The sequence below is a fragment of the Hyposmocoma kahamanoa genome, unplaced genomic scaffold, assembly GCF_003589595.1.
Source record: "Hyposmocoma kahamanoa isolate Upper Pololo Valley unplaced genomic scaffold, ASM358959v1 210, whole genome shotgun sequence".
Lineage (NCBI taxonomy): Eukaryota > Metazoa > Arthropoda > Insecta > Lepidoptera > Cosmopterigidae > Hyposmocoma > Hyposmocoma kahamanoa.
Window position 1 is genome coordinate 13,010,849 of NW_020653731.1, and position 20,001 is coordinate 13,030,849.

The 20,001-nt window shown below is 35.7% G+C and overlaps 1 protein-coding gene across 1 annotated transcript in view; it reads left to right on the top strand.

Moving 5' to 3' along the window:
• The window catches only part of LOC113227382 (Down syndrome cell adhesion molecule-like protein Dscam2), a 45,665-nt gene extending 28,810 nt beyond the window's left edge, over positions 1 to 16,855 (top strand). Inside the window, 9 exon segments of the mRNA XM_026460277.1 lie at positions 61 to 258; positions 1,341 to 1,538; positions 4,313 to 4,473; positions 6,481 to 6,661; positions 7,770 to 7,902; positions 8,311 to 8,489; positions 11,261 to 11,377; positions 14,943 to 15,020; positions 16,827 to 16,855. Coding sequence (XP_026316062.1) covers positions 61 to 258; positions 1,341 to 1,538; positions 4,313 to 4,473; positions 6,481 to 6,661; positions 7,770 to 7,902; positions 8,311 to 8,489; positions 11,261 to 11,377; positions 14,943 to 15,020; positions 16,827 to 16,855 — 1,274 coding nt within the window.
• The last annotated feature ends 3,146 nt before the right edge of the window (positions 16,856 to 20,001 follow it).

Genomic DNA, 20,001 nt, shown 5'->3' on the forward strand with positions numbered 1-20,001 from the left:
AGTATTCAATATTGTTTTCAAACATTAAATTGACTTTTATTTATTTTTGTATTATTTCAGATATTGACCAATCGTTAAGCGGAAACTACAGCTGCCTAGCAAAAAACCTATACGGCTCAGATTCAGTAGAATACTCAGTCATTGTGCTGCCTTTGCCTGATGCACCAATACTAAGAGCTACTCCTTACAAGGATTCAATATTGGTGGAATGGGAACAACCTTATTACTCTGTTAATAAGAGCTTGAGTCAGAAAATCAGTAAGTTATCTATAGTATTATTATTTTTTAAGTTTATTGAATGTCGCGAGGATTGACCATAGCTGAGCCAGGGAACGAACCAGCGGACCTTACGAATTTTTCTATTTGCTTGTTGTAGGGTCTTTGTAGTTGGTTTTCAACGACTTTTTAGCCGTAGCGCCATCTATGAGAAATGTATGAAAGTATTTCGTCACTCAGTTAGGCACCTTTACAGCTACCAGCCCTGGCTAGAGATGTCGTATCGCTATTAACTGTAATTAATTTTTTATTAAATGTCAGAATGTTTCACCAGCATTATATTCAATTTTTTTTGGAACATTGCTCCACTACTTTGTTATAATTTTTGATATAAAGATTGAACACTAAGAAAAAATTCTTTCGATCCGGCTGGATTCGAAGCAACGTCTTCCAGCAAACATTGCCAGACGCTATGCCAACTAAGGGTCGAAACACAAAACTACGAATCGGCGCGATGCGCATTCGCAACGCAGAATACTGCAACGCGAATTACTGCGATGCGATTTCCTGCGGCTAGACATCTCACTGCCACGGTTCGGGTAACCGTTCCTTCGACTATCATCAGCAGTACTTAACGTATTTTTTAAACTAGGTAGCCACATGGATCGTTGTTATTTCCCGTTGCTCCATCTGTGAGAAATTTAGTACTTCACTCAGTCAGGTACCTTTACAGCTACCAGCAGCTGACTAAAGGTGACGCTTTTAATAAATTGTATGTTTTTTAAGTTGTTACACCACCATGTTAGATCACCATGATATTAAATTATTATTATGAAATTAGCACACCTAGTTTGTTATAATTATTAATACATAGATCAAACACAAAGAAAAAATCCTTCGATCGAAACGTGTTACTATAATAAAAAATTAAGTTCTAAATTTATTACAAATTAATTTTTTTTAAATGTCGAACAATGGTGTTTGTCGACCACTGGCTCCACCACCTTACTATTAAAAACGTCTGGAACATTCGGAAATCATAAACTGTCTTAGCGGAAGGTGCGCTTCAAGATATAAACAACAGTACAGATGTAGTCTACAAAGTAATCAACATTATCTTTTAGGTTACAGCCTCACATGGAAGGAAGCAAACGGGCCCTGGCAAGAAGCCTGGCCAAACACCAAGCTACCAAATTTATCTGTCCAAAGACATGCCCTAACGGGACTTAAGTGTGGTACCAAGTATTCTTTGAGAATCACTGCTACAAATAAGGTCGGGACTTCACAGCCTGCGTATCTAGATGTCAATACTTTAGGTGGAGGTAGGTAGCTTACGAATTTGTTAAAGACACGTTGTTTTATTTTTAACCAACTTCAAAAAAAGGAGATTTCCAAGTCGACTGCACGTTTTTTTTCGTACGTATCTTACGTGATATATTTGGCATTTGTGAACCGATCTTGATGATTCTTTTTTGTTGGCAAGGGGTACCTCAGTAGTGGTCATTTAAATTTTAATATTTCGCCACTGTGGCAAACTAGGGGATGAATCCGGTTTCGCGCACTTTCCGGTAACCGATTTCAATAAAACTTGGCAAATAGATGTAATACCACGAACTTTTGCGGTCGGTTTTTTAGTACTTTGTACTAATTATTTATTTATTTCATATAAAAGGTATACAAGAAACCATAATACAATTTCTGGCCCACCTGCGAAAACTGTTTGTTGGCGAGGTTAAACTCACAACCACGAAACTATAGTATACTTACGAATACATTTATCATAATTATAACTTTTTTATATAATTATATTATATGTAATTATATTTTTATATTCGTGATGCGTAGTTCGGTTGATTTTCAAGATGCCAAAACACTAAAAATCTTATACTGTGCCCTTGTGCGTCACAACTTGGAGTATGCCTCTCAGATCTGGAACCCAATGTATAACATCTATATTTCGCGTATTGAACGAATTCAGCAAAAATTTATTCGTTGCTTATGTTTTAAAATTAATCAGCCTAACCGCTCTTCAAACTATTTAGATATCTGCAAGAAACTTCATATACTACCCCTTAAATTGCGGCGTAAAATAGGAGACACAAACTATCTCATTAAAATTACCACCAATATCGTCGATTGCCCCGAGCTTCTGTCTGAGATTCACTTAAGGGTTCCAGCTAAGCATTTACGTAACGAGTCACTTATTCATTTACCTGTCGCTTTACAATATCACAAACGAAATTCGTTTATATGGCGTGCGAGCAATAATTTTAACAAAGTTTCTGCTTTAATTTTAATAATAATAATAACGCACACACTCAACATAGCCCCGCACTAGGGAAACCCTGTGTCGCGGGTGCCATGGACACACACATAGACAACCACAAATTACACCCAAACTCACGAGAGAAATAATTGTAGGCCATACAACTATTTCTCCCGGCCCGGGAATTGAACCTGGGACCTCTGCGTGGCAGTCCGGCATGGTAACCGTTCGACCACGGAGGCAGTTAAATTATTATTGAATTGATATTGAATTCTATTCTGTGAAATTACTCCACTAGTTTGATATAATTATTAATACAAAGATCGAACACTCAGAAAAAATTCCTTCGATCCCGTCGGAAAGTCTCTGCTCTTTACGATTTTGATTTGTTTAACATAAACTGTGCGTACGTTAAGGAGGTATTATCTAATTCATTTTTTATTACTAAAAAGTAATCTAATTTGTGTAATGTTACATTGCTTCTATAATGTGTCATATGTCGTTTAGTTGTTTAGTGTTGTCAACGCTGCATTTTGCTATTATCTTTTATCAGTGGGAAACTGTTTTTGCTTATAATTATTTAATATAGTTTCTAATACATTGTGATACAAACTGTTTGTCATCAAAAAGGAAATAAATAAATAATTATAAAGCAAACCGACCTCAAAAGTTCGTAGAATTACATCTGAGTATTTGCCAAGTTTTATTGAATACTTTAACGGGAAAGTGAATTCATCTCCTAGTTTATAAAATATTTTCTTCCAATCTGCATTACACCAATACTGAGGTACATATTAGTACTTCCAATCACACTCGCTTCCTCTCCGCTCTGTCTTTATACTAACACGAAAAAAAATAGTTTAACACTCTTCCCGTTTTACACATAAATAGTTGTCTTGTCTGTCTAGCCTCCTCCACGCCTCACGGTTGATAGCCAGCTCCTTGAACTCATTACAGCTATTCACTGTTCGTCATTCGGATGAAAAATCCATGCAAAATGGTGTCTACATCCTGGTGTCACCCCTTAGTAAATTTACTTGCTCTGCTATTATTTTCTATTTCACTTTTTTTATAACATCAAATGACGCGACAAACAAGTCGTGAACCTGATGGTAAGCTACTCGCCTGTCCATAACAGTTACAGTGCCACTTAGAGCTTTAAATTGCAAAGATCTGTGGGGCACTACCACTGCGCCCGTCACCCTGAGACATAAGTTGACAAGTCCCACGTGCCTATAATTTCACCAGCACCCTTACCCTTCAAAATCGGAACACAGTAATGCTGACATTACTGTTTGGCGGCAGAAATCGATAAGGTGGCAATACCACCCTGGACGAACTCTTTCACAAGGAGCCCTACTGCTACTTATTTGAGATGTACTTGCGTCTGCCCACAATGTTACCTGGTGATGGTACAGTCAACAGCTCATCAAACTATACACTTTTTATAGCCTACAGCGTAACGGACCACAATATGTGTAGCTTGATGTACTGCCGTCAGTACGTGCTTTTGCCTAAAAGGTACCTGATGATACTGACTTTAAAAATCTACGTTATAACCTCCGTTAGAAAAGTCCCTCATGGAAGAATGGCGTAAGTAGAGTTAGGTCAAAAATGTTTATTACTCCATCAGATACAGAAAAATACAACCCACATCCTCTCCAATTCGTGTAACTCTGTCGACTAATATTGTAGATAGAGTTACAAGAATTGGAGAGGATGTGGGTTATATTTCTCTGTATCTAATAGAACAATAAACGTTTTTGACCTAACTCAGCTTACGCCATTCTTCCGTGAGGGGTGATCGTTAATGTTTACTTTAAATTGCAGTACCAATTTCACCAACAACAAACGACTGGTTGTGGAGCAACTGCTCCCACATCTACGTCCAACTGGCTGGATGGGACGATGGGGGCTGCGAACTGAGAGCCTTCGAAGTTGAGTACAGGGTATTAGGAAGCAGAAGTTGGATACGGGTACCTAGCACTATGGTAAGGTTCTACAAGATCTTGTAGCAGACAAATCGCGCCCCTCATGGAAGAATGTCATAATTGAAGTTACGCCAAACATGTTTATTGCTCCATTGGATACAGAAAAATATAAAAAATACATAAATTAGTTTTTGTAACTCTATCGACTAATATTGTCGATAGAGTTACAAAACTTATAGAGTATGTAAGTTATATTTTTCTGTATCTAATGGAGTCATAGATGTTTTTGACGTAACTTCACATTATGCCATTGCTCCATTAAGGGTGCGAAACATTGACGTACAATTATATGGACGTCGGGTCCGCGCTAAAAAGTGTCCGAACTTATAGGGCGTTAAAATCGTATACAGAGCGTCATTCACGCTTTAGTCTTCATTTGTTCGACTGACAGCGAAGCAAGCAAAATTAGACAGTACTGCGATGACATTACAATTTAAATTCAACGTTTTAGCTTTTTCATATTCCTTTACATGTCACTACGTTTAAATAGGTTGACTTGGGACATTTTTTTCGTGGTTTTTGTATTAGACCCGTCGTCCATTTATTTGTAAGTCAATGGTGCGAAATGATAATTTTTTTATAAATAAAACTTGATGCGCATTTGACCTCCATCTCACCTGACGAAAAGTGACGATGAACATGAACAATAGAGCATGAAAACCTAAATGACGTATATTCACTCTCGTCTTGAAAAGTTATTGCGTTCAGGAAATAAGTCTACAGGCAGATAATTCCACTCCATAGCCGTTCGCCATATAAATGTGAACGTGTGTGTGTGATGTAACTTGGACGAATCCTTGGAATATCCACAACTTAGGGGTAGAACCCCAGCCTAAGTCTAATCTCCCGATTATGGAAAGGGGCAGGCGGAATTAAATCGTGCAATTCCATCGCGCGCACACCGTGATAATATATCCTAATCATTGACTTACAATTATATGGACGTCGGGTCCGCGCTAAAAAGTGTCCGAACTTATAGGGCGTTAAAATCGTATACAGAGCGTCATTCACGCTTTAGTCTTCGTTTGTTCGACTGACAGCGACGCAAGCAAAATTAGACAGTGATGACATTACAATTTAAATTCAACGTTTTAGCTGTTTCATATTCCTTTACATGTCACTACGTTTAAATAGGTTGACTTGGGACATTTTTTTCGTGATCTTTGTATTAGACCCGTCGTCCATTTATTTGTAAGTCAATGATCCTAATATATAAATTATTGGTAGTCTCGTCAATGGCAAATCCCCTTATAGAAGAGGTAGTAGAAGCAAGCTAGTAAACCGTGATATAAGATTCTTTTCATCGAACTTGTAATAGTATGATTGCATGGTGGCTAACTTGAAAATAATGCCCCAAATAAAATCTCGGGGCTTTTTTCTTTCCATTACAGCCATGGTAGGTAAGGAGATTTTTAATGTGTAGCACGACATACTTCCTTACATAGATCAGATTCAAGTTCATGCAAAGAGGTTACATAAGTTCAAAATTAAAACATTGCCTAAAATGTTATCTAAACAAAATTTAATTGCAATTCAGCCACATACTACTCAAATACTTATTTTTTTAAATTTCTTATAATTGATTTTAATTATTTTCTGTATAATAATTTTGCTATTTTCTTTTACGTTCTATCATGGCTATATGCGTCTTTGCTTTTTAAAACATTTTAGTTCGAGTTCTATTATTTATAGAAGAATTGCTAGCTGGCCATAAAATCTGTTGATAAAAAATAAAACAAAAACTCCGCCATTATTTATTTATTCATACAAGAAATAAACATTGCATTTATTTCCTCGCAAATTTGATGAAAAACATTGTAAAGAATACAAAACTCGAGTTATGAAAGCCCTCAGCCTTTGGCTTCGGGCTTCTAATAGTCTCTCGTTATTGATTTCTTATTTAAAGTCCTTAATACGCAATGTAATAAAACCAGTACCCGGACGTACTTGAGTAAACTCTATGTATCTGTTAAGATAATAATACCTCTCAACAAATTAAATCTTCAGTCATTCTCGGATGTGCCATCCTGGAGTCTCTCGCCCCTGTACCAAGCGAAGACGTATCCCAACTCGGTGGCGATCTGTGAACTCTCGCCTGGAACGTGGTACCAGCTAAGAATATCTGCAATCAATGAAGCTGGCAGTGTTACCTCTACTTATAGTTATGCTACGAAGAATGAGGATGGTAGTAAGTACCAGCGAATGTAAATAAATAATCTCATAGAAGATACTGTTGCACCGTAGAAGATACTGATTAAATGTACATCCCCATATCTTTCTACATTGTTTTGATTATAGTGACCCTTCCTACCGACCCTTAGGGTATACGAGAAGGGCTCTACGACCTGTGCGAGCGAACCCGCACAGGGACCATCTAAGTCAAGTCCTAACCCCGGATCAGGACGCTTGCACGAACTTTATCCGGTTCTTTGTAAGGCTAGTGCCTTAGGTGAGCCACCCTGGACGCACATACAGCACCCTCCCCATTTTCCAGATAGGTACCGGAGTAAGAGGTACCTGTGTGCAAGTAGTCATTATATTTAATGATCGCGATTTGCACTGTGAATGCCTTAGTAGAACCTGACTTTGATACCCGGTAAATTCATATTTGAGAAATGAACATTTAACTAAATTGGTTCTGATCTGGATATTCTGGGTAGTGCCACAGTACTCATAGGACAAGGAATTACGTATCTTGAGACCAGGTTATTAATTAGTGTGTCTGGCACATTATTATTATTTTGGATACCTATTTTTTAACCGACTTCAAAAAAGGAGAAGGTTCTTAATTCGTCCGTTTTTTTAATTTTTGTGTTTCTTTTTGTCTGAACCGATTTTGATGATTCTTTTTTGTTAGAAAGATTGATCATTGGTATCTCAATAATATTGGTCCCATTTTAATTTAAAGAAAATATTCCATCTCTAAGAGTGGCAAACTAGTTGATGGATCCGGTTTCGCATACTCTCCGGTAACGCGTTTCAAAACAAAACTTAGCAAATAGTTGTGATTCTACGAACTTTTGAGGTCGGTTTTTCCTTTTTTCAAAAAGTCATAGACTGTCATCTCCCTCGTGACCTAAAAGATTAATTTTGAATTTTTAAATTAGAGAGGTGGTATTCCCAGCTTATGGCATATTCGGCTGAGGTCAGCGACTCGGCTTCAAGAACCAGCAAACAATACGTGCTATATCGAGCAGAACCTTCTGCATTTGTTATTATTATAATCAAGATTGCATTGTCTTCTCCTGTCTATAGAATCCCACGACCCGAAAACATTACTCTTTTTTCTATTACAGGCGAAGTCGGTCCACCGTCAGAATCTCTAGACCTCAATACGTTGGTCATCATGTGCAGCTCAATTCTATTGGCTGCTTGTGTGCTATGCAGTATCTACATTATAATTAAGAGGCAAAGGTAATTAATGGGACAGTATGTGGAAATCTGGAGTATACAAGGAAACTGTCTTAGGAACTATTAAGTTTTTTTTGTGAAAACAATTTTGGCAGTCAATTTTTTGGTCAAGCGTGAGGTCTATAAAAATGAACAAAAATTAATGAAATTTTTTTTTAGTGCTGATCGACTCAGGTTTTTGTGAGGATCATTTCATTGTATTGGACGAAAAAAATCGGGACAGCAGGAGTTAGTCAAATTTAATAGAATGATTTTTCATAAAAAAATTTCAGAAATAATTCTGAAAAATTTCCGGTATATTTCAAATTTTTCGGAAAATTATCCAACACACAGTTATATAGCGAGAACCCTTTAAGAGACATAAACTTGAACTAACTTTATTATTTATTAACTAATTTTATACTTATTTACTTTTTACAGTAACAGCGACCCCGAATACAGAGACTCAATAGCTATAGCCAACAAGTCAGAGAGTGGCAACCTAACGGCGAACACGTCACACAGCAATATTGCCAATATTAAGGAGAATATAAACGCTCAAGCTATGAACCAGCAGAGCAGGATATATAGCGCACCCGTTCATATGAGGAATAATAGTAAGCATGGTTAGTAACGTACCATTATTAATAAAAGGACGGTGTCGATAATGTTGTTGCTATTCATAGATGACACTGCGGGTTAAAACCCAATCAAACCGCCCGGGTTTTTACCCAAAGAGCCTAGTTTTAATCCATTTCTGCCCAAAAGCGTGGGCCGAATAGACGAATATGGAATTTGGTATAATTTTATATTTTTGAAAATCCCGATGTATAAACGAAAATCGATTCAATTGCATACGATTTGACGATTTTTGTATCGATTTATTTTAATGCGATTTTCAAGCGAAATCGAATTCTCTACATCATTACATTTGAACAAAATATAATAAGGCTTTTTTTTATAATATCAAGTGACGGGCCAAACAAGGCGTGCGCCTGGTGGTAAGCTACACGTCTGTCCATAACAGTTGCAGTACCACTCAGAGCTGTAAATCGCAAAAATCTGAGGGGCACTGCCGCTGCACCTGTCACCGTGAGACATAAGTTGACAAGTCTCATATGCCTGTAATTTCATGAGCACGCTTACCCTTCAAAACCGAAACACAGTATGCTGATATTACTGCTTGGCGGTAGAAATAGGTAAGGTAAAAGTTTAGTTGCCAGTAGTTTTTGCCCTCGATTTCGAGCTTTAATGGGTTTTAACTCGATTTAAACCCGTCATTAACAAAAACAAATTGGCTAAGCAAACAGTTCTAAGCACAATTTTACTATTTCACTTATTTCCCTAGGGTCAAAATGTTCCAGAAATTAATAAATATAATAATATATGTATAACTGTATTAATATATAATATGATACTGGACACTTTTCGGTCAAAAAGTTCGAGTTTTTTCGCTTGTTTCATTTAGTAGGAAAATGTCGACGACGACTGTACATGTGAAAGCCCAAGGTTGTCAGATGTGGTCGGGATTGAAAATTTTATTAAGCCTAAAATACATAGGGTGCACTATAAGTTTCCGGAACTGGCCACTTACACAAACAATATTTCAAAAGTAATTACAACATTTGAAAATGGAACTCTTTGGCTGTAGAATACAGCTTGTTTCATCTGACTGTCACTTGTTTTTACATTGTGGCGTCATTTTAGAAATTGGTTGTCTACATCACCATGGATTTAAATCGTGAAAATTTTCATAGTATGATTTTCTACGAGTTTAAGTGTCATTTAACAGCTCAGCGGAGCTTGACTCGGCTTCAAACTGCTTTTGGCGATGAAGCACCATGCAAGACGACTATTTGTAGCTAGTTTGCAGAATTCAAACGCAGCCGTGTGAATCTCAGTGACGAATTTCGTGATGGTCGCCCGTCCACTGCTGTGAACAACAAAAACATCGATGCTATGCGCCGTATGATCAAAACAGACAGGCGTGTGACATACCATGAGATTGGGGCATCTTTAGACATAGGCATGAGTTAAATACTACATTTGGGTGTGAAAAAGCTGTGCTCTCGGTGGATCCCACACAATTTGACTGAGGCTCAAAAAACGGATCTCGTCACTAGGTGCAATGCCATGCTTACTAGATTCAACGAAGGGGCGTCAAATTTGGTGTGCGACATAGTACGACGTAGACGAAACATGGATTTATAGTTACGATACCAAAACAAAGCAACAATCGAGCGTATGAGTCTTTCGAGATGAGCCGAAACCAACCAAAGTGGCGCGCATGCTAAGTGCCTCTAAGTGGATGATTGCTTCTTTTTTTAATAAAACTGGACACGTGGCGACTATTGCTTTGGAGAATTGTTGTACCGTGAATAGTGATTGGTACACGACCATTTGTTTGCCGGAAGTTATGGACAAACTCAGTAAAAATAACCGTAAACGCTGTATCATCTTGCACCACGATAATGCCAGTTCTCACACGGCCAGACAGACAAATGAATTTTTGAAGATGAACAACGTTGACCTTATGAGCCATCCCGCGTACAGTCCTGACTTGGCACCTTGTGACTTTTATTTAATTTCAAAAATTAAGTACCAGTTACGCGGTCAGCGATTTTTATCACCTGAAGAGGCTGTCGAAGAGTATGAAAAATATGTTCAGGGATTGTCACGGAGGAGTGGCATAAATGTTTTCAAAATTGGTTCATTCGTATGAAAAAGTGCATTAACGCTAACAGAGAATATTTTGAGAAACAATAAATTCATTTCTGACCATTTATATTATTTTTTTTCTTATTCATTCCGGAAACTTACAGTGCGCGTCACGTAGTATCAAACTCCGTTTGTACGAGTAGTCCATGAGTAGTCATCTTAATTTGTTTTCTTTTTTGTGTTTCAATGTGAATCGGCTTGGCATTACACGAACTGATTTTCGGCAGAGTTCATGATATCATCCAGTATACCAAGGCATACATCACAGGTATTAGGTGGGCCATACTTTATGGACAATTCTTACCTGTATTCTATTTACTCTGACCGACTCAAATACCGAATCAACGATTACTATTAAATCAGGTTTTCCAATCACGTTCTATTAATGCCGCGTGAGGCAAAGTTATCAAAATGTAAGCTGCATGGCGAAGTTTATGGTTCGCTGTCAAGAGTTTTGACATAGTTATGTTAATAAAGGTGTTCTCATACCAGTGGTCAAAAACTGGGTATTTTTACAATGTTATGCAAAAACATTTTTCTAAAAGTATTATTGGACACGAATACGAGCAACACAGTATTTCGTGTTAGTGTCCAACATTTTTTTTAGGCCTTTCGTATTATATCCAAAAGGATAACCGATTTCATTGAGTAAAGTAATGCAATTATGAGATTAAACTGATTATTTTTACAGAACTGTACGAAATAAGTCCATACGCGCAGTTCGCCGTGGGCTTCAGGACATTTGGACATGTTGAAAATCAAGATTTGCCCACTCGACATAAGAGATATGACACAGGTACGCCCAAGCAGCACACGCATATCTATATGTACTATAAGATATCTAATAGAATTTAATTCGATTGAATATTTTAAGAGTTCAAATTCACTCAAGATATCTCGAAGAAGTTTTCTAGATAATTTAAAGCAAAAGTGGGCACAACTTTATTAGTAGATCACAAGAGTGCTTTGAGAAACTATCTGTAGGTAGTGTTAAGAGTGACTCTTATCTTTTTTCTCAAGTAACCCTTCTAGAATGCTACTAGACTATTTGTAGAATGTAGACAGTATTTATTTAGTCTTGTAGACAGTTTTTAGATAATTTATAGTCTATGATAGTTTTCTTAGTAATGCTATTTTAAAACCAAAGTAACTAAAGCGTTACAAACACAAGACGCAATTCTCTTAATACTAATAGATTTCAAGTTTAATGACTTACAAAATATAAACTATCAAAATTGCAACATGACGAAATTAGATATAATATTTCTGACTTTTTCGCGCAATATTTAATCGGTTAGAGAGCGCAAATTGGCGTGCGACTTTAAATACCTTGTGAAAAGTGATGTAAAACCTGCCATAAAAGTAATGCGCTCGCTAAATTTTATATATTTATGTATAAAATATAAACTTAATAAAAATACAGTTATCGATTTTCGGTTTTAAATATTTATAGAAAGCTTAAATATACAAAATAACTCACAAAACAAACCATTTCCAAGAAGTTCTAGGCTTTTTCAACTTAGATTTACTTTTTAAAAAGAAAAGAAATTTTTCTCGGCTACTTCATAGTCATTCTTTAAAAATAAAAATGGCGATAAGAATTTAAAGCTTTTTTCAAAACACAGTTGGAGCATTTTGTCTATAGTTTTATCTATAGAAAAACTTCAGAATACGAAAAGATTATTTTTACTTGCTTTAGTGTAGTTGAACTTGTAGAAGAATATTCCTCCTATGAAGTTCTTATGATTGTCTACAAAACGCGATGTTTCTAAGCGATTTGTTCTTTTGACAGCATTACAAAACCTTTATAAAGTTAGCAAATATTGAGAGTATTATGCAAGAAAAAACTTTTCAAAACACTAGGTCAAAAAAACAATTGAAAAAATCCAATTTGTCGCAAATAAAACCTTATTCTGAATAATTATATGGAATGTGTTACAATATGACTAGAAAGGTGGATAAATTTTCTATCATATAAATATAAGGAACATTTTAATGACATAACTAACTAATGTTGGAAGAAATAAAATTTTCATTACAAAATTGAGGTTATTTTTTCACGCCAACCACATTTCACACAATGTTTTCACTGTAGTCTATTAATAGACGGCACAATACACATACACAACATTGAAGTACAGTAGTTTACGCGCTCATTTCAATTGTTTTTATCATTTCACAACACGGAATTACTTCACAATGTTTATTTATTTGTCAGCAAACAAATGCCGGCCATGACCGGCCCGAGCGCGAATTACGACTATTGTATCCAGCGTTGCCAATTTGTAGGGAATTCCCCAAATTGTGGGGAGTTTCAACTAGGTTGGGGATTTTGTGGGGATTGGCCCTATGTGAGGGAAATGTGGGGATTCTAACATTTTATCATAATCTATCAATTGCTGATGCATCGTTAGTTTGATCGTTACTGTTAGAAACACTGTGATGGTCTATATCGACGTGTTTTTCAACATCGCACATCTCTCGTATTATTAACAAGCAGCTTAAATAGAATTATTATTAGAGCACTTTGTTCTGAATTGTAAAATTACCAGTCGGTGCGTGTTGAGTTCGCGATTCCTTCTCCCGCTTAGGACGGTCCCCGGTATGAAGCAAAACGAAATCAGCTATTGATAAACAAAGCCGAGCAGTTGGTACTTCCACACCACAACTTACCACTCGTCAACTTTATATATTAAATATAGGTCGAAACTCATTGATTATTTCTAACGTTAACATAGTGTCAACAAATTCACAAACAATAATAAATTTACTTAATTTTGTAAGCCAAAGAAAAAATATTTTTTTGTTCAGACTGATTACATATTAATGTTGAATCCAATTAATATTATAATTAATATAACTGCCTCCGTGACCGAACGGTTAGCATGCCGGACTGCTATGCAGAGGTCCCAGGTTCGATTCCCGGGTCGGGAGAAATATTTGTATGGCCTACATTTATTTCTCTCGTGAGTTTGGATTTAATTTGTGGTTGTCTACGTGTGTGTCCATGGCACCCGCGACACAGGTTTTCCCTAGCGCGGGGCTATGTTGAGTGTGTACGTTATTATTATTATTATATAGTGATTTTTGGAGATTTTGAACAATTGGCATTGGCAACGCTGATTGTATCGAATAATGTGACTTAATATCCAAGGTTTACCACCTCCACCAGATCTTTTAAAATTCTTTAATTTATCCATTTTACATGAACTCTTACAACGTCCAAAAGAGTAAAAACCCTAATTGTAGTATTTTTTTAAATAAAATCTACTGAAGACGCGCTATAACGTGTTTGTCAATAAGTACAAACACTACAGAATGTCTATAAATTAAATATATCTAGAATAAACTTAAGAACACTAGTTTTTAGAGTATTAATAGACTTTACTGGATCAGGTGTTCTACAGATGAACTTAAAATGACGACTATAAGAGTAAATCTTAAGAGAGATTACACTTAATTAAGATGTTTGGTATTAAGAAGGTGTTAAAATTTTGACTTGAGTGAAATAAGTCTATAAGAACAATTTCTTTTTTCTAAAACCATTTATAGAGAACTATTATCTAAACCTATACCATATTAAGACTGTTTATAGGTATAACAGTTTTAAGGCTTATAAAGTGTGCTCCTTGGGGGGTTGATACTCTTGACCCTTTCGATCGGCATCATAAAAATACAGGTTGATTCAGATGAGGCAACTTTTTAGTATTACATAAGTTTAAAAATAATATAGGAAGGAGAGTGTACGCTCAGGAAACTGAGCTAAATAATATTAATAATAATAATAAATCGTTTATTATCTCAACACATTAATAAATAATATAGATTATTGAAGTTCCATAGTAAACTGCGTAATTATTTATAAGTTATCTCGCATTTTTACTTGCGGGCTCTGCACTAAGCACAGGCTTGTGTCGCAGAGATCGTTTTACATTTACTAATGACACATGAATCTGGTACGTGGTGCAACTTCAACTTCAACTTTTGTATCTATGGCTCCGTCGGTTCGTTTGATTTCATGGTTTGATTGAATTTAATTGTATTCTGAAATTTAATTTGACACAATATACTGCCAATAATATAAAAATTAAACTAAATTAAATAACATAATATTTTTCAAGATAAAGGTCAAATATAAAATAATTTGTGTTTACTTGTATGACGGTGTTTAAGCGTGCACGCGTGGCGCTATGTGTGTGTGTGTGTATGTGTGTGTATGTGCGTGTATTTGTGTGCATGCGAGTGAGTGAGTTTGAGTGTGTGCGAGAGCACGTGGGCGTGAATGGGACATACATGTTTATGTGGTCATGTGTATGTGCAAATAAGTATTTCTACCAAATAATATATAATTTGTATTTCAGAAACCAGTTTTCAAGTTTGTTCAGAGTCTGAAGACAGTGATAGCATATCAAAATCTACACTTAAGAGTGTTCCAAGAAGTAAGTATTGTACATAAATGTTTTAGAGCGTTTATACACGGCGACAACTGTCGCTAATCGTCTATAACTTTACACACCCGCGTAATTTTAAGCAGCGATGCTAGCATTTAGGATTACACTTGGGATTTAGATAGATAGATAGACAGATAGATAAACACTTCATTGCTCACACACAAAAACAAGAATAGTACATAAACAACAAAACTAATGCGGGCAAAGGCGGTCTTATCGCTAAGAGCGATCTCTTGTAGACAATCTTTGAGTTAGAGGAAAGCTAATCGGAGCGGGAGACGTAGTGTGCCATATTTACAAATAAAAAAAATTGTAGAAAAAAAAATGCAAAATAAATAAATAAAATAAATACAAAAAACAAAAAAAACAAATTTATCAAATATTTAATAAATAACGATATATTATACCTACATAAATATATGTATATATAAATATACCTAAAGGTGGGGTGGTGGGTCGAAATAAAAGCAAATTCACGGGGAAACTAGTTATTTTATATTTTCAAACGGAAAATCGTGCAAACGTCTCATGCTTTCTCGCGCCATTCGTCTTCCTTCCCTCTCACAAATGCTTTCTCGCTCGAACTCCTAGTGTTGTCGTCCTACATGAATAAACTTATACTTACTAATAAATATATATATACACGTTGCAGACTAGGACCGTGTTAGAAGATATTTATGCAATCTGGTTTTTTCCGGGATTTATATGCGAATGCATCGATGCAATCGCGCTTTTGCATCGCTGCTCAAAGCCGCCCTATGTAACCACTCAGACTTATTATAATATGCTCTGTTGAGAATCTAGGATAGTTATGTCATTTTCTTTAATATTTGTTTTCTTTAATTATTTTTTTTCTTTATTGTGATTTATTCACAAAGCTGATTTTATTTTATTTATTTTTAACCGATTTCAAAAGAAGCATTAGATTCTCAATTTGACTGCATTTTTTTGTGTGTATGTGATTACTCCGGCATTAAAATTTGTCAACCGAGTTCGACGATTCTTTTTTTTTTTTGAAAAGGGGATACCACTAGTGTCCTATTCAAATTAAAAAAAATATTGTACCATTATGGGTGGCAAATTAGGGGATAAATCGATTTAAATAAAACTTACCACGTAGATGTAATTCCACAAAATGTTATGGTCATTATTAAAAAATAAAAAGTCATAATTTATTAGAGTCTCTTTTCCAAGTTGAGGGTTCGAATCCAGTCTCGCGCCTCTGAGTTTTCAAAATTTATGTGTGAAATTTAATTTAAAATTCACAACCCTCGGAAAACTTGTGAAGTCCCCGACCCGCATTGGGCCAGCGTGGCGGACTATGGCCGAACCCTCGCCTGAGAGGAGACCCGTGCTTAGCAGAGGGACGTATAAATGTTGTTATATTGTATTCCAATTTTTTCTTTTATACTATCAAGTGTCGGTTCGAGCAAGTCGTGCGCCTGGTGGTAAGCTACACGCCTGTCCGTAACAGTCGCAGTACCGCTCAGAGTTTTAAATTGCAAAGATCTGAGGGGCCATTGCGCCCGTCACCTTGAAAGACATTAGTTGAAAAGTCCCATGTGGCAGTAATTGCATCAGTACCCTTGCCCTTCAAAACCAGAACACAGTAATGATCACATTACCGCTTGGCAAAAGAAGTAATTCTTTCACATTCTTTTCTGCTGCTTATAGCAATCAGTGGGGCAGTGTCAGTGCTCCCGTCACCATGAGACATAGAGTTATCAATTCCCACGCGCCTGTATTTTCATTAGCAAAAAATTGTAAATATTTAAATAAGTTCTTTCTTTACAGAAGTCTGCCGAACGCCCCATCATAGGTAATTAGAGAAAAAAGCAGTTCGAAGGAATTAGATTCCGCGAACCACGAAATGGAATATTGTACCGAATTACACATCTACCATCACGGAACATTGAGTGTATAATAATAAAGGTGCGTCCCCACATGAGAGCATTCGCCTGTAAAGAATATTCAATATTGATGACTTGAAAACATAGCAGAGTTTCATGATAATGAATCGTAATAATATGCCAGACGATCACAACAGCCTGGTATCTAACTAAGAAATTCTTTGAGCTATATGAGCACCAGACAGAGATAGGCATTGGGTTAAAATCCATTCAACCCACCTGGGTTTTGCGGAATTTGGTATACCAAAAATTTAAAATTATATGGATTCTCACTATTAAGTATGCACATTTTTTTTTTATAAAGATCGGAAGTGTATACAATCTAACGATATTTTTATATCGATTTGTTTCAATGCGATTTTCAAGCAAATCGATTCAATAGAAAGGCAAATCGGATCGTCAAGATCTGAAAGCAATAAACATTTTGTAATAATAACATTCGATTTTACAAATAATCGATTTCCAACAAATATTTAGTTGTAAATAATTTTTGCCTTCGATTTTGGGCGTTGATGGATTTTAACCCGATTTAAACCCAAACGACATTATCAAAGCGTCGGCGTGGCATATTTCACGAGTTAAAAAGAAACATAAAAATACTACGAATACTCCCACTATTTTGACATCTCATTCCCGTCGCTCTGACGATTTTACTCATCTACTCCCGATCCCCGTCCGACATCCGTCCGAAACAATTACTGTCAAATAAGTAATATTCGTCAAAATTAAAAGACAAGTATCCAGAATGAAGCTTCATTCACATCACGCGTCTTTTCATTTGGTCATGTATTGCTTATTTGGCAGTAATTGTTTCGGACGGAGATCGAGAGTAGACCCCCTGATCCGGATCACATGGTTATAGTTGAAAAAATATTATTTGCGCCGTGATTTGTTATCTCTTGAGCGACTTATCCTTTATAATAGGGTAATAAAACCATTAACACTTCTTTTACGTAAAGCGTACATGGACTTAATGATTTTGGCTTGGAATTAGTAGAGGCAAAGCTGCAGAGCTTTGAACATCGCCGTAAAGTTGCTTGCTTATCGGTATTTTACAGGGTACATCGCGGAGAGTATGCGATGGAATTACACGATTTAATCTTCTCATTTCCATCATCGGCGGACTAGACGTCGGTGAGATGGAGGTCAAATTCGTACCATATCCGGTCGTTTTTTTAAGCTACTAGGTACTTCGTAAAATACCGACTGGCGACGCTTTTCCTACTAAGTTAATTTCGCATAAAAATTACCAAGTGTAACGTAGTGCCAATGCGTAAAAGTGTTTAGACTAGTTGTTTGAACTATACAGATGGCACGGCTCACTCTTTTATCCTATTGTACTCTAAAGATAAACCGAAAAGATCAATCGATGCAAATAGTATTTCGACATCACTAGAACGTGTACCTAGTAAAGGTGTTTGTACTTGTGGAAACTTTGCCGTGTCACACACATCTCTATTATCTTAAGATAGGTAAGTTACGCGTATCAAGACTTCACTGAATTATTTCGGTCTACTTTATTAGAGTACAAAATGTTATTTTTTTTGTAAAATGTATTTACGAAGATATAGTATACGCCAAATGCTTGTGTCTCATTAATTTAATGCTATCATAACGCGATTTTTTTCGACGCGATCATTTATCTAAACTTAATTGAAATAGGCAATACAATAACAAAGCGTTTGCCATAATACGCATACCTCTCGCAATTCGAGTTACTTGATATAATTCTTATATTTTAATTTTAATTATATAAAATAAATAAGTAAGTATGTTAAATAATTTCTAAATATAATTATTATCCAAAGTGGATTTAACGACATCAAAATTGTTATAATTTACGTTTGGAATGATAATGAAAGACAAAACTTTGCTTGCATTTTTATGATTAGGCCCAAATTCATTTGATCCATATTTACTACTTTCCATTTTTATGAATCTTAATTATGTTTCATTTATTACAAACGGTTTTATTAATATTACTAAACTTTTTACTTTTCTTTGGTATAGGAACTATTTATAATTTATATCATACAATATTTGAAATAGGAAATGAAACTATTTTTCCGGGTTTAAATCGTAATTTAAGCGTAATTTAAATCCGGAAAAATAGTTTCATTCCCTATGTGTAGCAATCGCGAAAACCTAAGAACTCAATATTCGAAAAGCCTACATTTTGACGCTAGTAATGGGTACGATCACGTAACTCAAAATAGGTGATAGATACGCTTTACACGATATGTATGACATTAATTAATGCTTAGAAACAAATGAAATCATGAAAAAATAACGATGACACTTACAAAGACAAAAAAAACCTATTGTAGTAAAGGTTAATTACATCGATTTTACATTAAACAATTCTCATTGTGATAGTTAGTTATACGATTTTGAGATATTGTATAAAATTCATTTCAAACTTAATGGTTTTAAAAATAAGTGAAATTGGTGTGACATGGCAGAACTGTATTTACTTGTTGTGCACGAGAGACATTTTGCACCCCCTTGTTGCAATAAACCAAGCGTCATTTGAAAAAAATATTCGAAGTTTTCTACACCATCTACAGCGGCGAATATTCAAGCACATTGCAAGCTTTCTAATGCTCAGCTCGATGGGGATGAACCTTGAAATCCGATTGTTGTCATGTATTCACCACATTCAATATAGATCGTACTATGTTTAATTTGCTCTGCATTTGTCGACGGCACACTCAGTTTTATACTTTGTATAGATCAAATTTTGTTAGTACTATCATGGACCAACCAAGAGGACTGCTAACCTCTATACTACAGATCTTAACTCTGAAAAAGGTCAAAATACCGTTTTATATATACAAGGCGCTGATCGGTTACCTGGAAGTAGTTTATATTATGTAAACGGCCGTGGATATCATTTAATTAATAATAACAATAAAATTGAATAATAATAAGTTTATTCATAGATCTTAAACGTTACAAAATATAAAAATTGCATAATAAAGGGTACAGCCATTATCAGAACACATGAAGAAAGCTGGCACTTAAAAAAGAAAACTTGTGCTTTAAGTACCAGCAACCTT